The sequence below is a fragment of the Bos grunniens genome, chromosome X, assembly GCF_055505025.1.
Source record: "Bos grunniens cultivar Pamir isolate PY7600 chromosome X, Bosgru_T2T1.0, whole genome shotgun sequence".
Taxonomy (NCBI): domain Eukaryota; kingdom Metazoa; phylum Chordata; class Mammalia; order Artiodactyla; family Bovidae; genus Bos; species Bos grunniens.
Genome location: NC_141194.1, coordinates 29,479,913 through 29,500,778, shown reverse-complemented (window position 1 = coordinate 29,500,778; position 20,866 = coordinate 29,479,913). Strand labels below are relative to the sequence as shown.

Genomic DNA, 20,866 nt, shown 5'->3' with positions numbered 1-20,866 from the left:
TGGCATTGAGTTGTATGAGCTGCTTGTATATTTTGAAAATTAATCCTTTGTCAGTTGTTTCATTTGCTATTATTTTCTCCCATTCTGAGGGTTGTCTTTTCACCTTGCTTATAGTTTTCTTTGCTGTGCAAAAGCTTTTAAGTTTAATCAGGTCCCATTTGTTTACTTTTATTTCCTTTACTCCAGGAGGTGGGACATAGAGGATCTTGCTTTGATTTATGTCACAGAGTGTTCTGCCTATGTTATCCTCTAAGAATTTTATAGTTCCTGGTCTTACATTTAGGTCTTTAATCCATTTTGAGTTTATCTTTGTATATGGTGTTAGGAAGTGTTCTAATTTCATTCTTTTACATGTAGCTGTCCAGTCGTCTCAGCACCATTTATTGAAGAGGCTATCTTTGCCGCATTGTATATTCTTGCCTCCTTTGTCAAATATAAGGTACCCATAGGTGTGTGGGTTTATTTCTGGTCTTTCAATCTTGTTCCATTGGTCTATATTTCTGTTTTTGTGCCAGTACCATAGTGTCTTGATGACTGTTTCTTTGAAGTATAATGTGAAGTCAGGAAGGTTGATTCCTCCAGCTCCATTCTTCTTTCTCAAGACTGCTTTAGATATTTGGGGTCTTTTGTGTTTCCATATGAATTGTGAAATTTTTTGTTCTAGTTCTGTGAAAAATGTCATTAGTAATTTGATAGGTATCACATTGAATCTGTAGATTGCATTTGGTAGTATAGTCATGTTCACAATATTGATTCTTCCTATCCAGGAACATGGAATATCTCTCCATCTGTTTATGTTGTCTTTGATTTCTTTCATCAGTGTCTTATAATTTTCTGTATACAGTTCTTTTGTCTCCTTAGGTAGGTTTATTCCTAGATATTTTATTCTTTTTGTTGCAATGGTGAATGGGATTGATTCCTTGATTTCTGATTTTTAATTGTTAGTATATAGGAATGCAAGTGATTTCTGTGTCTTGATTTTGTATCCTGTGACTTTGCTAAATTCACTGATAACTTCTAGTAATTTTCTGATAGTATCTTTAGGGTTTTCTATATATATTATTATGTCACCTGCAAACAGTGAGAGCTTTACTTATTTTCTGATCTGGATTACTTTTATTTCTTTTTCTTCTTTGATTGCCATAGGTAGGACTTCCAAAACTATGTTGAATAATAGTGGTGAGAATGGACACCCTTGTCTTGTCCCTGATCTTACAGCGAATGCTTTCAGCTTTTTCACCATTGACAATAATGTTTGCTGTAGGCTTATCATATATGACCTTTACTATGTTGAGGTAGGTTCCTTCTGTGCCCATTTTTGAGGAGTTTTAATCATAAATGGGTGCTGAGTTTTGTCAAAGGCTTTTTCTGCATCTATTGAGATGATCATATGGTTTTGATCTTTCAGTTTGTTAACATGGTGTATCACATTGATTGATTTGCCTATATTGAAGAATCCTTGCATCTCTACAATAAACCCAACTTCTCATGGTGTATGAGCTTTTTGACGTGTTAATGAATTTTGTTTGCTAAAATTTTTTTCTGGATTTTTGCATCTATGTTCATCAGTGATATTGGCCTGTAGTTTTTTTGTGTTGTCTTTGTATGGTTTTGGTATCAGGGTATTGGTGGCCTCATAGAGTTTGGAAGTGTTCCTTTTTCTGCAATTTTTTGAAAGAGTTTTAGAAGGATAGGCATTAGCTCTTCTCTAAATGTTTGACAGAATTCATCTGTGAAGCCATTTGGTCCTGGGCTTTTGTTTTTTGGGAGATTTTTGATCACAGTTTCGATTTCAGTGCCTGTAATTGGGTTGTTCATAATTTCTATTTCTTCCAGGTTCAGGCTTGGAAGATTGAACGTTTCTAAGAATCTGTCCATTTCTTTCAGGGTATCCATTCTATTGCCATATAGTTGCTCATAATAGTCTCTTATAATCCTTCATATTTCTGCATTGTCTGTTGTCAGTTCAGTTCAGTTCAGTCACTCAGTCGTGTCTGACTCTTTGCGACCCCATGAATTGCAGCACACCAGGCCTCCCTGTCCATCACCAACTCCCGGAGTTTACCCAGACGCACATCCATCGAGTCAGTGATGCCATCCAGCCATCTCATCCTCTGTCGTCCCCTTCTCCTCCTGCCCCCAATCCCTCCCAGCATCAGAGTCGTTTCCAATGAGTCAACACTTCCCATGAGGTGGCCAAAGTACTGGAGTTTCAGCTTTAGCATCATTCCTTCCAAAGAGATCCCAGGGCTGATCTCCTTCAGAATGGACTGGTTGGATCTCCTTGCAGTCCAAGGGACTCTCAAGAGTCTTCTCCAACACCACAGTTCAAAAGCATCAATTCTTCGGCGCTCAGCCTTCTTCACAGTCCAACTCTCACATCCATACATGACCACAGGAAAAACCATAGCCTTGACTAGACGAACCTTTGTTGGCAAAGTAATGTCTCTGCTTTTGAATATGCTATCTAGGTTGGTCATAACTTTCCTTCCAAGGAGTAAGCGTCTTTTAATTTCATGGCTGCAGTCACCATCTGCAGTGATTTTGGAGCCCAAAAAAATAAAGTCTGACACTGTTTCCACTGTTTCCCCATCTATTTCCCATGAAGTGATGGGACCGGGTGCCATGATCTTCGTTTTCTGAATGTTGAGCTTTAAGCTAACTTTTTCACTCTCCACTTTCACTTTCATCAAGAGGTTTTTTAGTTCCTCTTCACTTTCTGCCATAAGGGTGGTGTCATCTGCATATCTGAGGTTAGTGATATTTCTCCCAGCAATCTTGATTCCAGCTTGTGTTTCTTCCAGTCCAGCGTTTCTCATGATGTACTCTGCGTATAAGTTAAATAAACAAGGTGACAATATACAGCCTTGACGTATTCCGTTTCCTATTTGGAACCACTCTGTTGTTCCATGTCCAGTTCTAACTATTGCTTCCTGACCTCCATACAAATTTCTCAAGAGGCAGATCAGGTGGTATGGTATGCCCATCTCTTTCAGAATTTTCCACAGCTTATTGTGATCCACACAGTCAAAGGCTTTGGCATAGTCAATAAAGCAGAAATAGATGTTTTTCTGGAACTCTCTTGCTTTTTCGATGATCCAGCGGATGTTGGCAATTTGATCTCTGGTTCCTCTGCCTTTTGTAAAACCAGCTTGAACATCAGGAAGTTCACAGTTCACATATTGCTGAAGCCTGGCTTGGAGAATTTTGAGCATTACTTTACTAGCGTGTGAGATGAGTGCAATTGTGCGGTAGTTTGAGCACTCTTTGGCATTGCCTTTCTTGGGGATTGGAATGAAAACTGACCTTTTCCAGTCCTGTGGCCACTGCTGTTTTCCACATTTGCTGGCATATTGAGTGCAGCACTTTCACAGCATCATCTTTCAGGATTTGAAATAGCTCAACTGGAATTCCATCACCTCCACTAGCTTTGTTCATAGTGATGCTTTCTAAGGCCCATTTGACTTCACATTCCAGGATGTCTGGCTCTAGGTCAGTGATCACACCATCGTGATTATCTGGGTCATGAAGATCTTTTTTGTACAGTTCTTCTATGTATTCTTGCCACCTCTTCTTAATATCTTCTGATTCTGTTAGGTCCATACCATTTCTGTCCTTTATCGAGCCCATCTTTGCATGAAATGTTCCCTTGGTATCTCTAATTTTCTTTGAGAGATCTCTAGTCTTTCCCATTCTGTTGTTTTCCTCTATTTCTTTGCATTGTCTGTTGTAACCTCTCCTTTTTCATTTCTGATTTTGTTGATTTTATTCTTCTTTTTTCTGAATAAGTCTGGCTAAAAGTTTATCAAGTTTATTTCCTCAAGGTTTGTTGTATATTTTAGTTCCACATATAAGAGATCTCATACAGTACTTGTCTTTCTCTATCTGACTTGTTTCACTTAGCATATTGTTTTTGTCTTAGTTACTAAGGTGTGTCTGACTCTTTTGCGACCCCATGGACCCCATCAGGCTTCGCTGTTAATGGGATTTCCAAGGCAAGAATACTGGAATGGGTTGCCATTTCCTTCTCCAGGATAATGGAGTTTTAAGATACTTGCTTGGTATTGAGACAATAATGTTGTGATCAATACCAGGTACAATTAACACAATTTTGTCTTGATTTGGTCATATTTGTGGATTGCTATAAACAGATTCTTTATAATGTTCTAGAACCACATAAGTGAGGCAGAAACAATAAAATAAAGAATGTAAATAATTTGGTTGGTATTAGGGAAAAGAATCAGTGCACAATTTTTTCCTTGGAATTGGTTGATTCTACTATGTCTTCCCAAGAGTCAACTATGAACAGAGAGGTATTTTAAAAAGCTTCTTTACATAAAATAGGCCAACTATGAAGACAGTACAATGCAAAGCAGAGTATCATTACTTCTCTTAGATAAAAATTAATTTGGATGACTCAATTCCAAAGTTGTTTATGATTTTTTCTATGATTCTATTTTTATGACTAAGTTTAGGAGAGTAATAATGTGTACTTAGCAGAGATATTTCCGCTTTAAATTGTTAAATTATAGATGATGAAGAAAATTATCTATAAATCTGAGTTTTTTCATGAGCTGAAAAGCCTAAGAAATACCAAAACAGTAGGAAAGTATAAGTGGAGTAATGGCTTCACTGAAGCCTTTGTTTTTTTATGATCCTAGCATGAAGGCCGCAGAAGGCAATGGCACCCCACTCCAGCACTCTTGCCTGGAAAATCCCATGGACTGAGGAGCCTGGTGGGCTGCAGTCCATGGGGTCGCTAAGAGTCCGACAGGACTGAGCGACTTCACTTTCACTTTCCTACATTGAAGGAAATGGCAACCCACTCCAGTGTTCTTGCCTGGAGAATCCCAGGGACGGGGGAGCCTGGTGGGCTGCCGTCTATGGGGTCGCACAGAGTCGGACACGACTGAAGTGACTTAGCAGCAGCAGCAGCAGCAGCAGCAGCAGCATGAAGGTGGAGAAGGCGATGGCACCCACTCCAGTACTCTTGACTGGAAAATCCCATGAACGGAGGAGCCTGGTAGGCTGCAGTCGATGGGGTCGCTGAGGGTCAGACACGACTGAGCGACTTCCTTTTCACTTTCATGCATTGGAGAAGGAAATGGCAACCCACTCCAGTGTTCTTGCCTGGAGAATCCCAGGGACGGGGGAGCCTGGTGGGCGGCCGTCTACGGGGTCGCACAGAGTCGGACATGAATGAAGTGACTTAGCAGCAGCAGCAGCAGCAGTATGAAGGCATCCTGGACATCATTGTAGCGATCGCACATGATCACTATAATGCTATCATGTAATTATGATTACCCCAAACAAGTATACCAGCCACTTCTGCAGCGCACAATGATGGAAAGGAAGGCTACCTAAGAAACAGAAATGCCTTGAGTGTTGAAAACAGCGCCACCTAGCGGTTGAATTTGTTTCTAACAAGCCAGCTTCTTTCTATTCCACATGACCTTTAGCAAGCCGACAAAAAATTTTAGACTTCAAGTCATGGACTTTGAAAACATAGGGGAATCTTGTATGGTACACACTGTGATTGTATATCTGAGACAATTCAGTAGAAATGGCTCAGCATCCTTCCATGTTATAATTACTTAACATTGCCATTACAGCTTCCAAAGTACAACTCAACTAAAGAAAAAAAACCACATTACATTTGAAATCCTGTCTACTATGATCAGATGAAAGAAATCCATGTTAACACTTGTGCCTTCACCAGTTCTTCCAGTCGTGGGCCACAAATCCTTAAAAAATCTATTAGATAAAGCGACTAAATATCAGTCTTACCTCCCAGTGAGTAAAGAGAAGTGAAATACCCAGCCACAATGGGGAAAAAGAAATCCAGCACAGGCGAACAGCTCCCAGCAACCCATCCTCTCTGCTCCTCTGGCACCCTTCCCTCAGTGCAACACCTCCTTGGTTCTTACTGTGTATGACTTACTTCTCCAGACAGACTGCAGGGTCCTTGAAGACAGGTCAAGCCCTTTTCTCTTGGGTGCCCTTGTGCTGCTGGCGCTGGGCTGAGCACCCAGCGATGGCTTATTGGTTGACTAATGTCATGGGGGGATGGGCTGGAGGGGCGGGCGATTGATTCCAGCTGAGGAACCTGAGGAATGAGGCAGGTGCAGGCTTGAAGGGAATGGGTGCCAAGAATGGAATGGTGGTGTCAGGAAGCTCAGTAGCTCTAAAGGAGTCTGTCCCCACCCCCCAAGGCTCTGACCTAGGAACTTGGGTTAAAAAAAAAAAGTTCACAGAAGTAATCCCAGAGTGAATAAATAAATTACCGCAACTCCCGAGATGAAATATGACAGCCATTAAAAGTTCTTTGAATATTGTGGGGATAATTGTTCAGTTTCCGAGCCCAACTTTCCCTCCATAGAAGGTATTAGATTGTCACTGCACCATTTTATTTTGCCCATGTCTTTGTGGTCTTTTAAACACGTTTGAAAGGAAGCCAATTTCATCCAATTTTATAATTCAGTGCTTTCTTTCAACTGTAATGAACTAGAACCTGAAATAGAATAAAACAGGTCTTGTGCCCAATTTGAAATCCAGTATAATGGCAGTGCTCTTTCTCCCTTGATAATAAACCTATATCTAGAATGGAGACTTTCTGGCCCAGAAATTTTCTAGCCTTAATATATAATTCTGAATGTGGTGGGCTGACAGTAGTACAATTCAAATTTGTTGGAAGGTTCTATACTGGAAATAAGACAAATAAGTATTTTTTCCGAGTCATGGAATTCACAACAAATGGATGGTTAAGGATATAATTTGTAATATACATTATTTATTCTAATACTGATGCTTTATATGAGGTGCTTGAAATAATTGTGCCAGAAGATCAGTAAGATTTCAGCCCTTTTAATTGGGAAAAGTGTCAGGATAAACAAGATTACAACTAATGGACTTTGATACATATAATTAGGATGATGATACATTGTCTTTTTTTTCACCTTATCTTTTTACTATGAAATAGTTCAAGCATACAGAAAAGTAGAGGATATAGTAAAAAAAAAATCCATACTCCCATCACTCAGTCAAATCTTAAGATTTTGCTACGTTTGCTTTAAGTCTTTTAATTTTTTAAGAAACACAACTTTTCAGGTTCCAGTGAAGTCTCTTGCCTAATTCCATGCTCTGCCTTTCAGAGGTAACCACCATCCAAAACTTGGTTATCTATCATCCCTCTCCAAGTTTCATACTTCTAGTTCAACTGTATGTGTTCACATACATGATACGCTGTGTTGTTTTGCAGGTTAAAATTTTTATACAACATTTATGAACATCCAAGATCTGTGAAAATACCACCTTAAAGTTTAGGGGAAAAATTAAAATAACCACAAGTATTATTTACGAGTCTGGATGATTTTCTACCCTTCTTTCTAACCTCTTATTTTCCAATTTTTCTAAGAACAGTATTATTCATTTCCAACAAACAATTTGATCAAAAATTAAACGGACAAGAATGCTCATTTTACAAAGAGGTCCCTTGGCTGTTGAGAAACCAGTGATGTAGAGAATGAACTTGCAAATATTCACTGTCATTTGAATTAGATTTACTTATTTGAAGAGGTAGGTGGCAAACAGACATTGTTTTCTCCTATACACACTGTAGTAAAGAAAGAGACGTGGTGGTAAATTAATAAAAGGCTGAAGGTTTAAAATGAGCTTGAGGAGAAAGATGAGATTAAACCTTCAAGAAAAATAAGACACAGCACAGTTTCTAAACTACAAGTTACTGGTAATTATTGTCATATGTTTTACTTAATATGTTCAGAAGACTGCCTCCTCATTTACCAAGTCTTTGGGGAAAACGAGTTAGTTGTATCCTTTTGATCAGTAATATTCTATTGGACAAACCATGAAAATCCCTGGGAAGCTGAATGGGAGCCCAGATCTTCTATTTCTTCATAATCTTTTATGTATTAGTGACTAAAGGATTTTTCTTATTTCCAATATTAGATACTTGAAAAAGAGTTAGTGAAAGTGAAATAAAAAGGAGATATATTTATTAACCTCCATATTTTTGAGGAACAAATAAAATTTATTTCCTTCAGAGGGTTCATTTCAGGGTCTATAAGCTCACATGCTGTCAGGGACTAGTCAAATATATCTATTTTACATAAATGCAAATTACACTTTCATTGAGGTATAATTCATATACCATAAATACACTCCTTTAAAGTGTATGCTTCAGTTTTTAGTATATTCACAAGGTTGTGCAATCATCAACCCAAAAGAAATCCTGTCCATTAGCAGTCATGTCCCTTTTCCCCTCCCCACACCCCAACTCCCGCCCCAGACTCTGGCAGCCACTAATCCACCTTCTGTCCCTGTGGATTTGTCTATTCTGGACATTTCACGCAATCTGAATCATACACTATGTGGCTTTTTGTATGACTTTTTTCACTCTGTGCAGTTTTCAAGATTCATTTATGTTGTAGTATGTGTGTGGTACCTTATCATTTTTACATGTGAATAATATTCCCTTGTATGGATATCTCACCTTTCATTTACCATTCATCAATTGATAAGACAGTTGTTTTCTCTTGCGCTATTATGAATAATGCTGTCATGAACATTTGTGTACAGTGGCCTCTGAATTTAAGCTCAAAAATTTAGATTTGCAGGGGCTTCCCTAGTGGTACAGTGGTTAAGACTCTGAGCTTCTGCTGCAAGGGGCAAGATTTCAATCCCTGCTTAGGGACCTAACATTCTGCACCGCAATGTGGCATGGCCAAAAATTAATTAAAATTAATTGAGCAACTAGTTTTTAAAAACTTTGTAAAAAACTTTTTATTTCATATTAGGGTATAGCCAATTAACATGAGCAACTTGTTTTTAACCTATCTTCTGCTTCTCAGAATATTTATCTTTATAGTCCCCAAATTTAAGTTATTAGGTCATTTTCACTAAATCTGATGACAAGGAAATCTTTAGAAACACTGGTGACAGTTCTTTGTCTGTGATACTTAACACATCTTATCCTTTAACGTAAGACCAGAGCTAAGATATGTACCTATAAAGTATAGATCAAGTAGCAATCAAGTTGGTTTTGAAACTCACTCAGTTTTCCAGTAATGCCTATTATGTGACCTGATGAATTGTAGGTTGCAAGAACAGATCAAGTAAACTTCCTTATTTAAAAAGTACAGTTAAAACAAGCTATTACAAAGTTCTAGTTAAAAACTAATTCTTGGAACACTTTTACACTGTTGGTGGGAATGTAAAATGGTGCAGCCACTATGGAAAACCGTATGAACGATTCCTCAAAAAATTAAAAATAGAACTACCATATGATCTAGCAATTCTACTTTTGAGTATATATCCCAAAGAATCGAAATCAGGATATCTACACTCCCAGGTTCACTGCAGCATTATTCACAACAGCCAAGATATAGATACAACCCAAATGTCCATTGACAGATGAATGGATAAAGAAAATGTAGTATATACATACAATGGAATCTTGATCAGCCTTAAAAAGAAGGAAATTCTACTGTTTGCAACATCAATGTACCAAATTTGATACACTGGTACAAATTTAGATTATGCTAAGTGAAATAAACTGGACACAAAAAGAAATATTGTGTAATCTTACTTTATGTGTGGAATCTTAAAAAGTCAAACAGAAATAGGAGATTGGTGGTTAGCAGGGGGTGGGGTGAGAGGGGAAATGGGGAATTGTTCAATGGGTATGAAGTTAGTTACACAAGATGATTAAGTCCTAGAGATTGCTGTACAACTTTTAGTGCCATAGTTAACAATATGCTATTGTGCATTTAAAAATCTAAGAGGGTAGATTTCATGTTAAGCATTCTTAAACATACAAACACAGAAAGCAAAAGGGACACCAGGAAATTTTTGGAGGTGAGTGGTATGTTTATAACCTTGATTTTGGTGATGGGATAATGGGTGTATGCATGAAGTCCAAGCTCATCAAAGTATATACTTTAAATATGTACAGTTTTCTATATATCAATTATACCTTATTAAAGCTATAAAAATAGTAATTTTTGCACTTCTATTTATGATTAGACACTATGAGGTAAAAACTACCTACTTGACTACCATTGCTGTTATAGTGTCTGTGCTATGACATCTTTTGTTTCATGGTTCCTCCTAAATTGCAATCATTCTTCATTCCCACAGGATACAAAATACCTATAAGCCAAAGAACTGAGACTTAGGCATTTTAAAAGAAACACACTAAAAAAAATTCTAAGATATTATTACAGGAGCAAAAATGCATTATTTATGTTACTGATTACCTGGAGAACAGAAGATTGAGGTGTTGGTGATCGAGTTCAGAGAATAATGGCATACTTGACTCCACCAACTCACCCAGGTAGAGAGGAACTGAAGCATAGAGTGGAACCAGTAAGTCATGGTTAGCCATGACTGCAAGACCCTATTGAGAACAGATGCTGACCTCACCGGGGCATTTTCTGGATGCTGAGATGGGGCAATGTAGTCTTTTTTGACAGAACAAGTAAGGTGCTCATCATCCCAGAAACTGCTTCTTCAGCTGTTGGTTAATTCTTCAGTGTGTGCCTTATCAAGGGCTAACAGCTGAGCTGAACGTTTCCTGAACCATCTTTCTCAATTAACTTTGATCTAAGTTCTAGTCTGTAAATGAGAAATGCAAGTAAGAATGAGGGTCAATTTATTTTAAGTAAATTTATCATTAAATATCAACGTGTATCATTTCAAACATTTATAAATATCACAATTTATAGAAAATTAATTAATCTTAAAATTATCGGAACAATGATTTTCACAGTTATTTACATTAACTCAAACTACCTTTGTAGAAACAAACGATGTTTAAAAGTGTCCTTGCCACAAAGTAATAATTTCATAGTACCTTTCTGTAACATTTATGTCACTAAAGTGGCAGCTGCACCAATAAAACCCAGCAGATTCAATAATTTACAAACAGCATAATCAGAACTGAAAATGCAAACTACCATTCATTCCAAACAAAACAAAACCTTTTATATTAATATATATAAATACATAAATATTTTTCCATTTTCATCACTGAAGAAAATAATTAGGAGGCAGTATTTTCTTGTTTGTAGTAAAAAAAATTAATCTTAAGATTATTTTAAAATTGACATTGAGAAGCTAGGTTAGGTAAATTGTTATAATGCCTCACAATAAATTTTTTGAGAATTTCTTGGTTGTGGGTGCAGCGAGAAGGAAATTCTTGGGTTTACTGGAAGCTTTTTCTATCAATTAAACCATTTTTCTATTGTATTAATAATATGTCCATAAGCATATTATCATCTCAAATAGAAATTTTAATTACTTATCAGCAATTTATAACACACTTAGATGGAAAGAGATTCTTGGCTTTTTTTTTTCTACTTAAGTTTGTAAACTTTTTTTGATATCCCCTCAAAAGGATCCTAAATAGATCTAAATATATGTCAAAGGAAAAGCAAACTTTATATGGACTCAGTGCTTGTATTTGAAAACAATATTTGCTATACTATTTCACAGGTTTTTTTTTAGCATATAAAAGTATGGTATAAGAAATTATAGTCACAATAAAGTACATTTTCTTTTATTCACATAGAACATATACTTAAATTTTAAATGTTGGCTCTTCAAGAAAGCTTCTCCTGGTAAATAATATGTATAACCATTGCCCAAAAATGTATACAGCTGTTTTCCCCAAAATATTTATACACATAGTGGTCCACTTAAGACCAGCCCCATTAGAATCCACTGAATACAATGTGTTCTTAATTTATAAATGGGCTACCCTCAGTATATAAAATATAAATGCATGTATGTTACACATACAAAGTAAGAAATATAAAAAGGAGAGATGAAAAGAAAAGGAAGTGTTCTTCCCTATAAGATCCTGAGAGAAATTCAGTGTAATTAGTGAGAACATGTATTCTTAATTTATAAATGGGCTACCCTCATTATACAAAATATAGAGGCATGTATGTTATACACAATGTAAAAAATATAAAAAAGAGAGATGAACGAGAAAAGAAAGGAAAGTGTCCTTCCCTATAAGATCCAGATAGCAGCAATTCAGTATAATTAGTGAGACCATGTAAAATACATGAAGAATTTTCAGTTTTGGCAAATACTTTTTAGAAAAATGCCTAAGGAATGAGGGTACTAAATTTCTATTTTAAGAATTTAGTAGAGGCTTCCATTTAAACATTTAGTGAAGATGTTGTGGTCTCCCTAATAAGCAGAAAAGAGGACTTTGGGTAGGGGAGTCTGTTAAAAAGAAGCAAACAAAAAATCACAGATTTTTAGCTGGTTAGTAATAGCCCCTTAGTGAAGTGTGTGTAGTGCAGGAATCAAATCCTGGCCCATAAGAGTCTGAATATATGTGATAAAAAATTCCAATGGACAGGATCTGAATTCTTTCTAGATCTTACAGGAAATGAGGCAGGAAATGATTGCAAAGGAGGGGGTCAGCCCCAAAGGCGGCTGGTCCAATCTTAACTAGTGCTGTTAAAAAAAACACCCAATGTTTCTATAGCATTCTTTCTGCTGCATTTTCTTTATTTCAAGCCACAGGTCTACTTGGAGGATCATGCAGCAAGTGGCTTATAAATAAAATCAGTTTATGAATAGTGTCGTCACATTAAGAGACTGAATCACTGGATTCTCTCCATAGGTAAAGAGCTTGCATCTTTGGAATCCATGAGTTGGTAGTATTTACGGCATACCTAAAATTGGACAAAAATCATATATGTCAATAATAATATACATGCAATTTAGGAGTTAAAGCAATGAAGATGATTCAATCATTATTGAGCTAGAAATTCCATATGGTTCCTAAATATTGCTTCACAGGTAAAATGCAACAAATATAACTGGGCCAATTTCAAAATTAGCAAATGAACACTACTGCTAACTGTTTACCAAGAAAAGTCATTCCAATTTTTCTCAAATCTCAGCATATGTTACCAAGAGAGATCCTAAAGATGGCAATCATATGTATTTTGGAAGTCTAGGAATTTGGACATTTACTGTATACTTCAGCTTAGAGATATGTTATATATCCTATTTTTTTAAAGACCTAGCTTTTTCATTCTGTACTGGTATCAAAGGGAAACAGAAGGGAAAAAAATATCAATGAAAATATTCAGCTGCAATGCTATTTTCTTTTCTCTTCCAGACCACCATAATGCAGCCAAAAACAAAACAAAAAAAAAAAACCTCAGGATAAAGAAAAAAATAGAACTTTTTCTAAAACAGAATTTAAAAAAAATTAAATTACAGTTCTTCTGGGAAATACTCAGACACTTCCACCAAACATTCCTGAGAAGCAGAAAGAAAATAAGCATCTGCTAATTCTGTACAGATTTATGTATACAGAAGCCTTTTGTAGTATGTAAAGCACTAATACCAACATAAGGAATGGTTATTACGGAAGAAAAATATTTGAACAAATTTATTATAAACATGAAGAATACAGAAAATGGTAAATCTAATTTTAAATTTTCATGCACATAACTGAAATTTTATCATGATTTAAAAGATAATTTAATGTTCTGCTAATGTAGATAATTTTTATTCCCTTTCTAATATAAATAACTTTTCATTCCATATTTATATATAGTGCTTTAGTGATGATGCCAATCTGATTAATGCTTGTCAGACTTCTAAAAACAGATGTTCTCCCATATATATAAAAAATTTTTACATTTTAAACCCAGGTCATCTTGTAATTAATTAAGAGAAATAATCCAACTCCCTAATTAAGAAGATTTTTTAAATGTTTCACTTTCTTAGCAACATGAAATACGTCATTTCCATTTAGGCCAATAATTTGAAGAAAAACTGAACTATCATCAGGAACAACTTCCAAAAATGATTATTATATTTAAATTAATGCTGGTTACACAGTGAGTTTTATAATGTACTGAGCAATTTTACTTTTATAAGAATATTCAGAATATGCAAAAATAATAATTCAGTTTGAATTTCACCAATTTATTTCAGCAATAATTTAAAAAAAATTTCAGTTCACCAATGTATTCTCTTAACTAAAATAAAAGTGACGATAAATTTCCCCGGGTTTAGAGTTTTACAGAAACTCTGCTAACATACTCTGGCCAAAAGTCTTACCAGGATTGAAATATTAAGACTTCTGTAGCAGATTTTCATAAGTATGAAAAACAACTTAAGTACATTTGAAAGACAGTTCAATTGATTTCAAATACTATACATTTCATCTACCACTCTGAACATCCTTTCATTTAAGCATGAACAGTAGTACTTGTGCTTACTGCTGCACGTGCCAGCAGAATGTAGCCCCTCAAAGAAAATCATCTACTAAAAATCAAAGAGAATAAAAGCAGAGTCACAGTCCTTAATTCTAAATTAAATGGTCTATTAACTAGACCTTCAACAGATTTTCCAGGTTCCTAAGAACAGGAAGAAGGAAAAATACTGAAAACTTTCTATTCATTTATACACAAATACATTAATGCTAACTCATATAATTGTCTAATTTAAAGAGGAACTGACCTGAGAGGTACCTTGCTCCGATTAACATTACCACGCTACTCACTATAAAAAAGCCCAAAGGCAGACTACAGAAGATACTAGGGTCACCTGTTGTCATCCGAGTAGGAGGGAATTCCAGTCAAGCAAACCAAAAGAGAGACACATAATTACAATATTTGTGTTAAGAATCACATGATAGCAAAAAAAAGTTATAAAAATAGTATATTCATAAAAGCTAGCAAAGAGTTATTACTTTAAATCAAAACCAGAATCAAAATTGAGGGCTTATGACAGTTAACAAACAATACAGATAGCATGCCACAAACAGCAAGAACATAGAGCATATAGACCAACATAAACCTTCCACTGGCAAAGCCAAAGAAAGCTGAAGGAGAACTTTCTTTTTGGGAGGCTGCTGATTTTAGCTTTCTTGGTTCTTTCCCAAAAGATACTAAGTGAGCAATACCATTCCCCATCCAGATTAAAATTATAGATCCTTTGGCTATCAGAGAAGAGTTATATTAGTCCAATTCATTAGTTTGAAAATGAATTTCAAACCCTGTTGGTTTCATTTTCTTTTTTACACACAGTTGGTATAACAAAATGAACCTGAAAAGTAATGCTACTATATAATTTAAAAACTAAACTGTATTATCTATATTTAAAATATTGTCTGAGAACACAATTGTTTTGATATTTTCTAACCTGATTAAAAACATTTCCTTTAAAGAATAGCTATATAGATACAGACATAGGCTTTTCTTGAATTTAAACATTATGTATCTTGAACATTTAACACTTTTTGAAAAAAAACGTTATTTTGGTGGGTTTGGAGTACAAAGTCATGAAGTCATTATTTATCATAAGCTCTCTCCAAAAAATATTAAATCTCCAATCATTTCTACATTTTAAACATATTAAATGTATGTTAAAAATTCTTTACACTCCATTCAAATATAGTTACAAACAAGAAAATAAATATGAATGCTTCAAAATTGGCAATATGCTTTGGAAATTAAGCTAACATAATATTCTTCCCATAAATTAAAACTATTTAAGGAGGATAAGAGGCCAGGTAGCAATTTGAATAGCCTTATGAGATCATCAAAATAGGATTCTATCTGTACTATTATTACATAGCTTACATTGGTTGAGGAACAATCAGCATTTCACTAATTGAATATTGTTATCTGGATTATTATACAGTTTTAGAGACTCTCAAAATGTTGTACATGAGTGCTTTTCATAAATCTACTACAAATTGTTTTCACAGTTTGCCTTAAATATACTGCAGCCTAACTGAAACAAACACCAAGTTTGAAAAATCGAAAGCTCTCAAAAAATCAAATTATTTTATCATCAATTCTGAAGGCAGAAACAAAAAAATCGTGTAATTTTCTTTCATTCACTTTTTCTTGGCATTTTAAGTTCCCTGACAATAAGGTAAAGCAAACAGAAAATGATCAATTGGCTTTGTGGAAACTTGGCAATTAAAGTTATATCCTCAACTGCAAGTAAGGAAGAAGTACGTGTGGCATTGACATGGAGGCGGATATGGCGAGGGAGGGGAACAGGTTGAATTGTGCCATTTTATTTATTTATTTGGCCATATAATATTTTTTTGGCCATAAAATAAATAAAATACATTTTATTTATTTATTTTTGGGGAGCATGCAGGATCTTGTTCACTGACCAGAGATGAACCTGTGCCCCATGCATTGGAAGTTTGGAGTCTCAACCACTGGACTGCCAGGGAAGTTTCTATGCCATTAAAAAAAAATACAACTAGTCAAAGAAATCACAGAACTCATTTTCATCAGCTTTTAATTGATGGCAACCAGAAAATAAATCAGAGTGCACGGCTATTGCATCCTTCAAAGCAACTAGCACTGTGCTACAAAAAATACCTATGATTGAGAAGTTTAACTATAAAAGGTCTCAAAACTGCAAACAGTCTTAGCAAGAAAGGCTTTGTCACCATCTTAGAAAGAAAGGTGGGTCTCAGAACAAAAGATTTAAAGACAATGGATATTAAGCCTAAAGCTTATTTAGGAGAATAAACAAAAGCTTCAAGTAGAAACAGGATGATCCCAGAAGCTTCTCTGAAAAGCTGCTGCTGCTGCTAAGTCGCTTCAGTCGTGTCCGACTCTGTGCAACCCCATAGATGGCAGCCCACCAGGCTCCGCCGTCCCTGGGATTCTCCAGGCAAGAACACTGGAGTGGGTTGCCATTTCCTTCTCCAATGCATGAAAGTGAAAAGTGAAAGTGAAGTCGCTCAGTCATGTCCGACTCTTAGCGACCCCATGGACTGCAGCCCACCAGGCTCCTCCATCCATGGGATTTTCCAGGTGAAAGTACTGGAGTGGGGTGCCATTGCCTTCTCCGTCTGAAAAGCTAGATACATTAAAAGTGGTTCTTGGGACTTCCCTGGTGATCCAGTGGCTAAGACTCTGGGCTCCTAATGACGGGAGCCTGGGTTTGACCCCTAGACAGGGAACTAGATCCCACATGCTGCAACTAAGCACCGGTGCAGCCAATAAATAAATAATTTTTTAAAAAAGTGGTTCTATACTCACTTTGGGGTTGGAAGGCAGGCTATATTTCATTTATAAACTCTTCTCTCTTAAACTATATGCTTCAAAATATTATTGGCCATTGTTTCATTCATTAAATTCCAAATCTTGTATTTAGCAAAGGATTATCAAGCCATATTAAAGGTGTGTTAAAGGCTGTTTCAATATTAAAGGCAGCTCAGAGCTGTTTACAACTAAATATTTTATTTATGGTAGATACCTTTCCCACCTAAGTGATTAAAAACAAAAATCCTCTAATTTCTGCCAAGAACATTTCCCAATTATGACATTTCTAATTTACTATGTTTGGTACTTTTCTTCCTCTGATTTCAATGAATTCTTACAACATACACTCACTAAGGACTTGGGGGCAGTCTAGGAAGTAGTGAAATGTATTCTGAAATCAATATAGCTTTTGGTCGGTTCAAGTCATGAAGACAGCTCCCCAAAAAGGCAAAGTCAGTCACGAAGAGGAAAAAAAAAAAAAAACAGTTTAGTTGATTTTTTTTTTCATTAGGAAGAAACTAGAACTACTTTTACTTTTAGAAAATTAAGTTATCAATCAAAGGAATAAACTAATCAACCAGGAATAAACTAATAAGGAAAGGTATGGCAGGACAGGAGTTAAGCACATATATCGATCTGATAATTTACATTTTATGTTTAGAACTTTAAAGTGTTTTCAAAATGTTAGAAACTATGAGCATATCATAATGCTATTCTTCAGAGCAGCCTTGCTAAGTATAAACAGATACTTAAAGAAGCTATTTAACATACTAGGACAAAGTGGCAATAACAATAAAAACATTTTTACCACTTTCTGAAGACTGAGTTGTAACCCAACCCATTGATTTCATCACAGCTTTCTTCCATGTAGAATAACGAATTTCACTTTCTAGAAATAGAAGGTAGGAAAACCATACATAAGAAAGGCAGTTTACTCAATGTTATGTGGCAGACTGGATGGGAGGGGAGTCTGGGGGAGAATGGATACATGTGTATGTATGGAATAATCTGCCAGGAGACCCCAGTTCGATTCCTGGACTGGGAAGATCCACTGAAGAAGGGATAGGCTACCCACTCCAGTATTCTTGGACTTCCCTGGTGGCTCAGACAGTAAAGAATCTGCCTGCAATGTGGGAGACCTGGGTTCGATCCCTGGGTTGGGAAGATCCCCTGGAGAAGGGAACAGCTACCCACTCCAGTATTCTGGCTTGGAGAATTCCATGGACTGTACAGTCCATGTGGTCACAAAGAGTTGGACATGACTGAGTGACTTTCACTTTCACATGCATGGCTGTCACTTTGCTGTACACCTGAAACTATCAATAACAACTGTTAGTTACTATACTCCAATACAAAATAAAAAGTTTTTTAAAAAAGAAAGTTTACTAAGATGTTCTAAGTACTATACTTATATTCACTCATCATTCTTGATAAATTGTTTCACTTATTAAACTGACACTTGTTGCACTGTATTTAACTGACATGGAGCTTTACCAGGACTCAGATCCCAGTATGGTTGCCAAAGACTGCCAGTGACTGCAGAGAGAAGCTTGTGTGGAAGTTGGAGGGAAATTCAGCCTGGTCTGCAAAATGAAAGGAGATGCGGAGACAGGCTATCTGCTAAGACCAGGTCATTCACAAGCAGGTGGTGATGAATTAGAAAGGAGAATCCTATTTGATCTGCTTTCTCTTTGGGGGAGGGCAGAGGACCTTGGAAAGTAAGTTGCTCAGTTATGTCCAACTCTTTGTCACCCTATGCACTGTAGCCTGCCAGGCTCCTCTGTCCATGGAATTCTCCAGGCAAGAATACTGGAGTGGGTAGCTGTTCCCTTCTCCAGGGGATCTTCCCAACCCAGGGATCAAACCCAGGTGTCCCGCATTGCAGGCAGATTCTTTACCATCTGAACCACCACAAAATCCACTATGATGCCATTTTTTAAAAATATAAATTTATTTATTTTAATTGGAGGCTAATTACTTTACAGTATTGTATTGGTTTTGCCATACATCAACATAACCCTGTATGAGACAGCAAAAGAGACAGAGATGTATAGAACAGTCTTTTGGACTCTATGATACCATTTTATACACAGCTTTTTAAAAAGGTTTAAAACCAAATTGAATATATAAAACCTGACTTCTGTACACAAACTTAATTACAGGTATTGGGGCTTCCCAGGTGGCGCAGTGGTAAAGAATCTGCCTGCCAATGCAGGAGATGCAAGAGACATGGATTTGATCCCTGGGTCTGGAAGATCCCCTGGAGGAGGAACTGACAACCCACTCCAGTATTCTTGCCTGGAATAGTTCATGGACAGAGGAGCCTGGCGGGACAGTCTATTGGTCTGGCTTGTGGCTTAGTTTTGTTTGTTACAACAGTGAGTCAAATATTTAATGCTCATTGATTTAAATTGTTGCTGCTTTTGTCAGGCTAGCCCTGCTGTGCTTAAAAGTTACCAGAATGGTCCTTAGCCAAGTTAATCCTGTCCTAAAACTGGTCATTGGCACTAAAGAGGACCCAATGCAGACATGATGGGTCAGTGGTCTATATATCTCCCTTGTCACTGTCAGAAAAGGTTACACTAACAGGCTATTAATAAAACTGATAATGTGGCAGTGTTATCCTCGTACATGAAGAGACTATAATCAGTAGAAGTGAATGGTAAAAAAGTGATTATAGAAATTTGTGTTTTTTTTTTTAAATAGGGAACTATTTCTCTTATTTACATTCATTCAGATATGAAGCCAAATATGTTTAGCAGCTGAATATGAAATTACCTTCACATTTGCAATCTTATTTCATTTCTTGATTTGTGACTAAACCACCAAACTCTCTCTCCCTTTTCACAGTACACCAATCTTCAGTCTTTACGAGTACCCTCACTGAAAAAGATTACTGTAGAGCACAGGGAACTATACTCAATATTATGTAATAACCTATAAGGGAAAAGAATCTGAAAAACATAGTATATATAACTGAATCACTTTGCTGTGCTGCTGGAACTAACACAACATTGTGTTAGAAATCAACTCTACCTCAATAAAAAAATAAATAAAAGTACCCTCAGCGTTGATCTGAGGTTCAAATCTCTCCATTGTGACAGCCGACAAGTCCTCAGGCTCCAGACTCCAGACGCCAACCCCTTCTGCAGCCCCTGCAGCCATGGCGGCTCCCAGAGCAGTTGTTTCAGGCATGGATGGTTTCACTGAGGGGAGAGAACAACATCACTATCTTAGCAATTACATATGCCTGAAAAATCAGTTCTTCAAAAAAAACTTGACTATTGGGGTTTGAAGGAATGAGGGCTTACTGACCTACTGGAATATACAGAATGTCTGCTTGTAACTGCATAAGGATTTTGTTGTTGGTCATTCCACCATCTACCTGCAAATGGCTGAGTGGAATTCCACAGTCACGGTTCATGGCGTCCAAAATCTGAAAAAAAAAAAAACAATGCAATGAACATCATCAAAGTACCACACAGTAATATCTCAGAAAATAGTCATCTTCTACTTAAAAACACGCAAAAGCTCCCCAAAGCCTACAGAAGGAAAAAAGAGATTTCTTCTAGGTCTTCCTTGGTCTGGTTACCACCAAACTTTTCTCTTAACACTCCTCTGCACTCACCTCTATATCCAGGCAAGCCAGACAACTCTATTTTGCACCCTGATTTCCTGCCGTGGTGTCTATGTTTGTGCTGCTATTCAAATCCTTTGCCTAATATGTGTCGCTCAGCATCCCCTCAACTGTAAAATGCCCAGTGCCCAGCAGCTAACAGGAACTTAGAGAG

The 20,866-nt window shown here is 36.5% G+C and overlaps 1 protein-coding gene across 15 annotated transcripts in view; it reads right to left on the bottom strand.

Moving 5' to 3' along the window:
* Positions 1-12,522: 12,522 nt before the first annotated feature.
* The window catches only part of GK (glycerol kinase), a 74,319-nt gene continuing 65,975 nt past the window's right edge, over positions 12,523-20,866 (bottom strand). For 9 of the 15 annotated variants that reach the window (XM_086388433.1, XM_086388439.1, XM_086388432.1 and 6 more), the window contains 5 exons: positions 20,391-20,511; positions 20,138-20,281; positions 17,884-17,964; positions 14,518-14,604; positions 12,523-12,710 (listed from right to left, as the gene is read on the bottom strand). In XM_086388433.1, coding sequence (XP_086244559.1) covers positions 12,700-12,710; positions 14,518-14,604; positions 17,884-17,964; positions 20,138-20,281; positions 20,391-20,511 — 444 coding nt within the window. In that variant the 3' untranslated portion in view covers positions 12,523-12,699. The remainder of the gene's footprint in view (positions 12,711-14,517; positions 14,605-17,883; positions 17,965-20,137; positions 20,282-20,390; positions 20,512-20,866) is intronic. The other 6 variants (XM_086388437.1, XM_086388434.1, XM_086388429.1 and 3 more) reach the window with 2 other exon arrangements.